The sequence below is a fragment of the Cryptomeria japonica genome, chromosome 7 (assembly GCF_030272615.1).
Source record: "Cryptomeria japonica chromosome 7, Sugi_1.0, whole genome shotgun sequence".
NCBI lineage: Eukaryota > Viridiplantae > Streptophyta > Pinopsida > Cupressales > Cupressaceae > Cryptomeria > Cryptomeria japonica.
The window spans coordinates 729,343,439-729,354,343 of NC_081411.1; the positions used below are offsets into that span (position 1 = coordinate 729,343,439).

Consider the following 10,905-nt stretch of genomic DNA (forward strand, 5'->3'; position numbering starts at 1 on the left):
TACATATATTTTGAACAAATTTAATGGTAAATTTAACAAACAAAACATTCTTTATTAAATAATGAAATATTTACCTGAAGAATTAACAGCCCTCAAAAGAGCAGCGATGAGTTTAGTTAAAAACCAGATCAAATACAACCCAAATTGAGAAGATCAAGACTGATACAGTTTCTTGGTATCATGAAAACTTTCAATTCAACCCTGTTAGATACCAACAACATGAACTTTGTCATTATATCAAGATATCAAGTATCTTTGGACAAGTTTCATTTTCTGTCAGTAAGCAGATTAATGTTACATTGATTTGACTGGATATGCTGTACTTACTGACTGTCTATTCTCCATATAAAACAACACTTGATCAAAAACACAAAATCTGCAAATCACAATGGATTTTTATGTGATTTCTACTAGTTTGATCGTCTTAATCTGCCTTTTCAATGCTGTAAAAATGCAAAACTACTGAAATGCAATTGTGTTATACGAATTTATGTTTTTGATGGGACGCTATTTTGTATGAAAAATCGCCTTTGCTTACTTGGTGCATGTTTAAGTTACTGTCTTGACTGGTTTTTCCACAGTTATATACAGTCCCAGCTGGCTTTTTTTTTCACAGAAGTAATTTTGAAGTTTGTGCAATTATACATCCAAAACAGAAGTCTGAAAGAAACTTTAGAGAGGTTGACCTGTGCGCCCGCATTAATATGAAACAAAGACTCGTGACAATCAAGTAAGACATAACAACCTTTCTAGTTCAGGTTGTGACTGCTTTAAAAATACTGCATGTTGTACAGTTTGCTTTGGAGCTACGTTATAATGAAGAAGAAGAGGTCCAACAACCAGCCAAACTTAGGTAATGGAGATTCTGGAACCTTAAGGGAGAGAATATCTATGCAAGGAAAGGGAAAGCACATGGATCTAAAAAGGCCAACTGCTACTAAATTATCCTTAGCACATGATACCTCCGTTAAAGTTGGTGATATTAATGGAGGCAAGAATCTTGGGAATCTTGGGAATCTTGGGAATCCTGGTATTAAGGCTATCACAGAATACTTGTGAGAAGATTCCACCATAAAAGGTTGGAAATGTGAACATGGTAAAACCAAGCTGTGCTTTGCGGCTTGTAGGTCCTGGGCTTAAATGGAAGGTTGACCTGCTAATTGTTAAGTAATTTTTATGGATCTTATTGGACAAGTGATTTTTTTATGATGATTATTTACTATATATTAGTTATATACAGATTAGAATTATAGATTTTTAATGATCAAATATCTTCTTTTTCGTGCAATAAAATCTGATTGACCTTTTTTTTTTTTAATGATTATTTATGGGTTAATACAGATTTTTTAGGATAAAAAATCTTTCTTTCATGAAATCTAAACTTTTTATATTTTTAATTATATTTTTCAATTAAAATAGTTAATACAGCCATTAAATTTGAGCCATGCATAAAAACGAAACAAATTTATAGATAAGAATCTTTGTGTGTCTACAATATACTTTAAGTTAATGTGCAACTTTACATAGACTTCAGAGTGGTGTGTCACGGTTGTGTGCTAGTTGTGGCCATTAGACTATAATTTACAATAGATTAGTTTCACCTTTGGTGGGTTTTCAACGAGGAGAATGAAAATAAAAGAAAAAAAGGGTGTAATTGGGTTCATGGATTAAGGTCTGTAGTCCATTGAATTTCGGACCTTGTTTTCACAGATACAGTTTTCTGTGATTCTTCTAGAATCTTTATTGTTTAGATCACAGTTTAGAGATGGTGATTTTTATGTCAAGGAAATGATTTGCAGGTAGACTGACTGTATGCGAGATTTGATAGTGAATTTTGGACTGCAAATTTGAAGCTTTTCTGTGTGATAGAATTGAATTCAAGTGGAGTAGAAGTTATGCTTGGTTTTTATAGTAGGCAATTTGTCATACTCAGTGCCAGCATGTATTGGAGTGGTATCAGCTGTATTATTGTATCATTCAGATAGTCCTTAGAGCTTATTTGTGTCTTTGTGAGAGTTACAATTCATTGGATTTTTCTGTTGGGTGAAGCTGCTGAAGTGCGTTTGTGCATGTGATAATCTTTTCTTCAAATTGAGATAATCTTTATATAAGTTGGGTTGTTTCTTAATCTGATCAACAATCATCTTCTTCTTCAAATTGAGATGATCTTTATATAAGTTGGGTTGTTTGCTTGAGTTTGTTTTGATTTTTATCTTTGCTATGATGTTTTCCAACGGGTTTTGATTGTTGAGGTTTTGGTAGTGTGCCTCACTTTAGGCCTGTAAATCTCAATTGTTAGGCATATTTAATCTTAGATCCCTGAAACATAATTTTTTGCTTCACATTGCACGATTACACTGTTCTTTCTGAAATCTGGGACACATAATTTGAGGGCTGAGGGTTTATGTCATCCAGATCCGCAAGAGTCTCCCCATTTGAATAAAGATGAAACTTCGATTTCTATTCTGATAGTTTTAAACTTTGATGGAACCTTGTTTTCTGCTCTGATTCTTTGTGCTAATAGAGAGCACAAAACCTCTTATGAATCTTTCTCTTTCAGTGATCGGGATGAACCCCCTTTTGATTTTTTGCCTAATATTTGCAAATTTGATAATTTGTAGATAGGTGGGGGTCCAAGGTGGTCGTTCCATCCAATATTTCTGATGAAAATTCTGAACCCCATATATTATTAAAAAGTCTCTTATACTGTAAATCAACATTTCAAGTCATGTTTAATGTGGTGTCTATTGAGGACTGCACATAGTCTTTTCCCTTTATAAACAACACAGACTTTGAGCATGGCTCTCCACATGCTAAGTGCCCTTTACTTGCTACCCTACCACAGCTCGCTGGATTGACTGCTGATGTTTTATGAATGGACAAAAATGAATTCAGTAAAAGTATCCTGGTTTGCCATAGTCCCTGATACAAGGTTCAGGGCTTTTATCATGGGGATCAGAATGAAAGTCTTTTTTCTTCTGCTAAATGCAAAACATTTCTCTTCGCAAGATCTTTCCTTCACTGCTTCACTGCAGACTCTACAAAGAAGTATGTCTGTTGGGTGTTATGGATAAAAATCTTGGCTACAAACTTTCTCTGTTATCTTTTGTTCGACTATGGTTGCTTCATGGTTTTGGTACTTAATGTTCCCCTTCCAGTTTGCTTTGCACATAGCAGTTATGTTGAAAATTTGATTTCTAACTTTGGAATATTGAATTTTATCTTTCTGCAGAACAGAGGCTTGAGTTGTAGCATATACCCTGATTTGGGTTGTAGCATAGACACTGGCTTTGATCTGACTTGAAATCTTAGGAATCGATTATTTGCTCTGCTACAACCATGACAACTGTCCTTCCAGTCGCCTTACGGAACTCCACTGTCTCGCCTGATTGGCTTAACAAAGGAGACAATGCATGGCAAATGGTAGCTGCCACATTTGTGGGTATGCAGAGCATGCCAGGCCTAGTCATTCTATATGGCAGTATAGTCAAGAAAAAGTGGGCTGTTAATTCAGCTTTCATGGCTCTCTATGCATTTGCTGCTGTTCTAATATGCTGGGTGACTTGGGCCTATAAAATGGCGTTTGGGGATAAGCTGCTTCCCTTCTGGGGTAAGGCAGGTCCTGCATTAGGCCAAAGTTATCTCATCAGCCAGACACTGCTCCCTGAGACACTACATAAACATCAAGATGGGAGTGTTGAAACTGCAGCAAGTGCCCCTTTCTATCCTATGGCTACCATGGTGTTCTTCCAGTTTGTTTTCGCAGCGATAACAGTAATTCTATTAGCTGGTTCATTGCTTGGAAGAATGAATATCAAGGCATGGATGGCATTTGTGCCACTGTGGCTCACCTTTTCATACACTGTAGGAGCATTCAGCTTATGGGGAGGAGGATTTCTTTTCCACTGGGGTGTGATTGACTACTCTGGAGGATATGTTATTCACCTTTCTTCAGGTGTTTCTGGCTTTGTAGCAGCGTATTGGGTAAGTGTAATTCCCTACTAATTGGACTTGATTGACATATTTATAGATGGCCTTTTCTAAATTATATAGTTTTCCTTTCGCAGGTTGGACCTCGGTTGACGAAGGATCGGGAACGATTTCCTCCAAACAACATACTCCTTATGCTTGCTGGAGCAGGGCTTTTGTGGATGGGCTGGGCTGGATTCAATGGAGGGGATCCTTATGCGGCCAACATTGATTCATCCATGGCAGTTCTGAATACCAACATTTGTGCTTCCACTAGCCTTCTTGTATGGACTTGCTTGGATGTCATATTTTTTGGAAAACCTTCTGTCATTGGAGCTGTCCAGGGAATGATTACAGGTCTTGTCTGTATTACTCCAGCTGCAGGTATCATATTCCATCCCCCTATCTTCCAAGCAAATTTAGACTTAGAGTACCTTCTTGAAAAAACTATAAGAATATGGGTTCTATTTTAACCTTGAACAATTCTGTTACTAAATTTTTGGTTCAAAGTTACCCTGTTTGTGTTTTGTTTAAGCTATAAATAAATAGAAAATGGAGAAATCGTGCTCTTGACTTAGACTGAGCTAACACTCTGAGAGACTACCTCAAAGCATAGACATGATTCTCCGTGGTTGTGAAAAGAACAGTATTCCTTCTCAACTAGAATTTCAGATAGTAAATAGGGAGTTTTCTTGGTCTGCCATGATCATGTTCAAGCATCTCTTAAATTACCTTGTTTTTCTCATTACCCTTTTCCTGCATGATACTGCAGCTTGAGTTCTGATTTGTGATCCTTTCAATTTGTATGTATTTTATTCGGTATCATTACTCATTTTTATAACATAGAAGTACATCCATTGGCAAATGAAGTCCAGGAAGAAGTCTATAATCCATAGCAAAAGAATGATCTATCTTTTCCTGCTTAGTCTGCATTTTGGGTTTTGCTTGTAATCCTTTTGCTCTGTAAGCCTCTTCTTAGGTTTCATAAGTTGTCAATGTTGTGACATAGGACTAGGAGGGGGGATTGCAAGGAGGATTCTAAGACATACATCCTTGGACTCTGACCTCAAGGGTGCATCCATATCAGAAAATCTATAGCTAAATGTAATTCCTCCATAATAAAGCAGCTGTTTTTCACAATTTTTACCCACGTAGGATCATGTGCAACGTACACATTGAACATGCAATCCATTTTTTTTTTTCACTTATTCATGGGGCAAGTATCTTGAGGATAGATATTTCAGACATTCTACCAAATAGCAACCATCAGCTTGTATACATATTGCTTGAGTTAAGCCTGAAATGTTGTAATGTGTTGGCAAAATACAATATGCTTGCCAAATTTGAAAGAGCCATTCTTTTAGCTAAAATGGTCTCTAGAATTTACTGGATTGTACTGAGTTTTACTTATTTACAAGATTGTGCCGATGAGCTTTTAGTTTTCAAATGAAATCTCCGGGCTTTGCTTGATTATCTCGATTAAGGATTTCATGTATAACCCTAAGCTTGCTTTGATTGTCTTGATCTTCAGGATTTCATGTACTATGTTATGAATGGGCAATATCTGTTTAATTGTGCCTAATATAGTCACTACATAAAACTGTGTCTGATGTCTATCCTTTAGTGCATTAGGTGTTGTACAAGGATGGGCAGCGATTGCAATGGGAGTGGCATCTGGTAGCGTCCCATGGTTCACAATGATGATAGTGCACAAAAGATCACGCATATTACAGAAGGTGGATGACACCCTAGGTGTGTTCCACACTCATGCAGTTGCAGGAACACTGGGTGGAGCTCTTACTGGACTGTTTGCAGAGCCTGTTTTGTGTTCTCTTTTCTTACCAGTCACAAACTCTAAGGGAGCCTTTTATAGAGGACCAGGTGGGGTGCAATTCCTTAAGCAGTTGGTGGGAGCAGGCTTTATTATTGGGTGGAATGTTGTAGCCACAACCATAATTCTTCTTGTGATTAAAGTAGTAATCCCTCTAAGGATGCCTGATGAGGAACTCCTGATTGGGGATGATGCTGTCCATGGTGAGGAAGCTTATGCTCTGTGGGGTGATGGTGAAAAATATGACAACACATTGCATGGGTTGTATTCTGATGAGACAACTCATCCCAAAAATGGTGATGGGCAGGGTGCTAGAGGACTTACCATTGATTTGTGAAGGATTGATTAAGAAGGCTTCTAGCAACAGTTGTGTGGGTAGTGTCTGCAACAATGATTTGGATCACACTCAGTGATCCTTCAATAGAATGAAGAAAAATCATGTTTTATATAGAAAAATGTTAATGTCTTTTAAAGTTTGTAGAATTACTTGCTTTTGCAAGAGGGTGTTCTTTTGTATTCTACTGGGGTTTTCTTTTGTATTCTATTGTAATAGCATCTTTTCAGTACTTATAAATTATTGTCTTTTATTCTTTAGAATATACCATTTTCGATTATGATCCCTGTAATTATAAGATGGCTGGAGTCATCTACTTGCTTTTCACAAGGGGGTTTTCTTTTGTATTCTACTGTATGGGTATAAAGGAAATACAATTTGCTCCATTCTGTGTTGTCTGCTTTGGGGTAAGGATTAGTGGAATTTAAAATAACCTTGGGAGCTTGTTGAATTATGATGGTTTATGTTCCTCTTGGTTAATCCTCGTGAATGGTTGGTTTTATAGTTTTCACAAATGTTGTCAAACAACAAGTAAGCATGCAAGTGATCTAAGATTAAAGTTTGAATGTAAGTATGTTCTATTTAATGCATGAAATCATAAAGTTCTTTTACAAGCTCCTTTTAATGTTCAAGATATGCCAATAATAATTGGATATGATTAGATGGTGATATAATCTACAAATGAAAGTCTTTAAATACCAAGACATAACAAATTGTTACACAAACATATACAATGTCGAATCTTCACCATGTGGGATAACTCCCAAACATTGCAAGAATGACACAAATTAGGGAAAGTGGAATCTAGGGATTAGAAATGGATGTATGAGAACCAATGCTAATAAATCATGGATTCAACTTACAAATAGTTGCAATTCTATCCAAATTTTGAAATAGAGGACAACTCTAGGTTACATGTTTTTCTATATGAAATAGTAAAAATCAACGTCTTGTCAAAATTAATTTCCTTCAGCACTCTTGAATTAAGTATGCCTATTCTTCTTGCATTTAATTTATTAGCTTAATATTTATTATTTAATTATCAACAATGAAAACTATTAATCTTAACTAATATCATACTAAATTATATACCATAAACTTAGGGAAGATTATTTTTCATTTATAGCCATTAATTTCAAATAAAATGAACTTTAAGAAGATAATTAGTTGTTATTTTATGATTATCTTTTTAAATAAGATATAAATTTAATACTATAATCAAGAAAAATTCAAGTCAATTCATTGAACTTTTATACAATTAATTTTAATCTTAAGTTTACCTATTAAAAAACACATAGATGTGACATTGAATTTGTATAGTCTATAAATTCTCATTTAGTTTTAGTTCTATTTTGATCAAATGATCTAATATAATTATGTAGTAGCATTAAGTTTGACTCCATCTCTATCTTTATCTATTTTTATTTACTTACACATATTTCTATATAGTTGACTTTTTCATAACTTTGTAGGTACCTATTTCTACACATTCATCACATTATTATTCTATGTATATTCAATCATAATTACAATATTTTGCATTCACTATCTTAGTCAATCTCATAACGCATAAGATCAATTTTGAGTTACTTGAAATTGACCCCAAAATCAATTTTTAAAATTTCATAATCACTAACCTTTGCCCTTTTCATCTAGCCATTAGAGGCCCATTTGCTCCATATTTGAAAGACTATTTGTGATCTTCTAGTATTTAAAGACATTCATTTTGTAGTGTCATAAAATTGCGACCGTAGCAATTTTCGACTACATTAGGGTCCTCACGCACGCGAGATCGAATCCTCTAGCCTGATTAGAGACTGGAGATTGCTCAGCTTTCAGAAACAGCTTCTTCCTTGGCCTCTACATCACCCCATCCGCACTCTGCCCTAGAGAAAGGGGTAGGACAGGGGCGTGGCGCCCCTGTCCTTGCCCTATTTTGGGGCAGGTTCCTTCCTAGGGTTGCATTGTTGGTTGTGCATTGGGCGGGAAACTCCCCCGATGTCGGCTCGTGACGAAAATCAGATCCACTAACATGTAATTAAGGGGGCATTCATCCTCTCATTTCCATAAGTTGGATAGGTCGAATTTGGATAGATTCAAGTTGCATAAGCGATCAAGCATTCAAGCATTCTTTTCCAGCATTGAGCATTCGCAAGTCTCCCTTCAAGGCTAGGTGTTGCATTCAAGTCAAGGATTCAACCATTGAAGAGGAGATTGATTTCAACATTCAATTCCACACAAGCATCACTATCAACATTGCTATCACAACCTCCCTTGAGGTGATTTACAATTTAGTCTTTCATTTACAGCTACTTGCAAGTACTTTTTTTCATTACTTGGTTAATTCCAAAACTGGGGTTTGACCTAAAGGAAAACCCCCAATCCCAACCCATTTTCCTCTCTTTTCTATGTGTAGGTTGCGGGTGTGCAGTTGTACTTTCGGATTCGGGCTCCATTGCAAAAGCGGAAAAACCCTTTTTGTTTTTCGGATTTTTCGGAGGACCGTGTATATTTCCGCCACGATCCGGACTACTTTTCCTCAAATTCGTAGGGCAACTTTGTCTCGACATATTACTGCTAGATCCAGGTGCACAACTTCATCACATATTCCGATCTCAAGTTATAATCAATTCTTTATCACTTTTGCACTACATAATTCAATCAATTTTCTTTCCATTTCAAACAAGGAAGAGGGGATCAACTTAACATTCCCAATTCATTCAAAATTCAATCTACCATCTTCATGTGAAGAGATTGAATCTAGTGAATTATCCTCTTCTCTTCCTAATGTAACATGGTGAAAAGTGTTTGAAGGGTAATCAATAGTGAAACTCTCATCTCTCTTTGAGGGAAAGGGTAGTTTTCCTCTTGATCTATCATTCGCCATTTTTCCAACCATTACATTTTGGTGAACCTAACGTCTTGCATGTTTTCCTTTGAACAAAATTGCATATTTTTCATTTACAAGTTTCAAATTTCTACAAACTTAGTGGTTAAATCATCAAAAACCCTAGTTTTTAAAATTAAAATTGAACTTGTGATTTGTAAAAAATTGCTTGTGGTTATCTTAGATCTGAAAATTGTTTTGATTGTCAAATTCAATTTCATCATTGTCTTATTCAATTTGCAATCAAAATTTACAAAATTAAGAGGTTACTTGTTAAAACCCTAATTTTCCAAAAACATCTTGAACTTGTGCAAAAATTGGATTTCCATTTAATTTTCAGATTTTTGATTGTTCTCAGATTTGTTTGTAATCCTACAATTCAAATTTTCAATTTCCCCCCTTTTTTCCCAAAATTCAAATTTTAAAATTAAGTGGTTAGGTCATCAAACCCTAATTTTCAAAATTAATTGGATTCTGTGCAAATTTCAAATCAATTTCATTTCAATTCAAATTTCTAAACATTTTCCAAGGTGTCCCTATCCATTAGGCTTGACCCTTTTCCAAATTGCAATTCAATTCCTCTTCTTCTTCAAAACCCTAATAGGGTCCTATTCTCACATTTGCGCCTTCATTTCGCCCGTCTAGAGATCGTAAAATTCACCAAATTTTTGGGGTTAGCTTTACAATCATCGTAATATCCATCCCTGAAAATTTCGAAAAAAGTTGGTCAAACCATGTGCATTCCCGCCACGATCCTAGGCTTTTTTCTTGAAATTTCGAGAGACTATTATGACTGTATTTAGTAGCCTAAATCCAGAGGATTGGCTGATTTTATCGATTTTTGATCCCTCTAGAATCGGAAATACCTTCAAAATTCAACATTTCAAATTTCAAGAATTTTTTTAAAATTAAGAGGTTAATTATAGTTTGCCCTGATTTTAAAAATTCTAATTTTAAAATTAAGTGGTATTCCCTTGGCCCTAATTTTAAATTTTCAATTTCCTTTCATTTTTTGAAAATTGTGTCTTTTCCTTCTTCCAACAAAGTTCAAATTGTGTAATCATTATTTTCTTAAATTTTGCATTAACCAATTTTGTAAGCTTTGTTTCACAATTCAAAATTCAAATTTTCCCTCTAGTGCATGAGTTTTACCACTATTAGTCCTACCTATTCTATCCCTGTTAGACGAAGCATTAGAATTAAGGCTTCCCAAGGTTTAATTACCGAGGAGATGGAGCCTAATTTGGGTAACTTTTTTAATGATGATCATGCTAATTCTTCCCATCCTAATCATGTGCCTATTCACCCCATTAGGGGGAAAGTATAGTGTTGTGTCACACTTTTAGCTAAGTGTGACACAAAAGAAATCCTACTCGGTCGAGTCTGTGTAGCGCCACATGGCACCTATGTGGAGGACGGGTGGCAAGGTATACTCGGTCGAGTAACTACCCGGCCCTACATATACCCACCAACTGCACTTAGCCCCCCATTTGCAGAGTCTGAAATAGTTGGAGCGGGAGGGGGGCTAAGAAGACTTTCGGTCGAGCAAGGTAGGGCTGAAAGGTTTTTTTTCATTTTTAATTTTTTGTTTTTGTTTTTAATTGTTTTAATAATGTATATGTATAGATTTTTAATTTTTTAATTGTTTTAGTAATTTATATGTATATATTTTTAATTTTTTAATTGTTTTAATAACAATATATGTATATATATTGTTTTAATTACATATAATTAAAAACATATACAACCAAAAAACATATACAACCAAAACATATACAACCAAAAAAACATATAATTACAAACAATATGAGACTTCATTTCCATTCTGTTCTTTTTGTTGCATTCTATGGACGCTAATGTTAAGGATATAGTCGAAGCTAAGAA

At 35.2% G+C, this 10,905-nt stretch overlaps 1 protein-coding gene across 6 annotated transcripts; it reads left to right on the plus strand.

Annotated features, from left to right (window-relative positions):
• Positions 1-1,466: 1,466 nt before the first annotated feature.
• Positions 1,467-6,532, plus strand: LOC131047454 (ammonium transporter 3 member 1). 6 transcript variants are annotated; one of them, XM_057981347.2, is made up of 4 exons: positions 1,467-1,799; positions 3,233-3,984; positions 4,068-4,353; positions 5,602-6,532. In XM_057981347.2, exons 2-4 carry the CDS (start codon positions 3,340-3,342, stop codon positions 6,135-6,137), a joined length of 1,467 nt encoding a protein of 488 aa, XP_057837330.2. In that variant the 5' UTR covers positions 1,467-1,799; positions 3,233-3,339; the 3' UTR covers positions 6,138-6,532. The 6 variants fall into 6 exon arrangements, with proteins under 6 accessions (XP_057837330.2, XP_057837333.2, XP_057837329.2 ...); XM_057981350.2 differs by having other exon boundaries at positions 1,487-1,672; positions 3,238-3,984; XM_057981346.2 differs by having other exon boundaries at positions 1,488-1,672.
• Positions 6,533-10,905: the final 4,373 nt, after the last annotated feature.

Coding starts and splice junctions, on each gene's coding strand:
- LOC131047454 (XM_057981347.2), top strand. CDS start 3,340: ATGACAACTGTCCTTCCAGTCGCCTTACGGAACTCCACTGTCTCGCCT. Junction 3,985..4,067: donor GCTTTGTAGCAGCGTATTGG/GTAAGTGTAATT, acceptor TTCCTTTCGCAG/GTTGGACCTCGGTTGACGAA. Junction 4,354..5,601: donor CTGTATTACTCCAGCTGCAG/GTATCATATTCC, acceptor TTAGTGCATTAG/GTGTTGTACAAGGATGGGCA.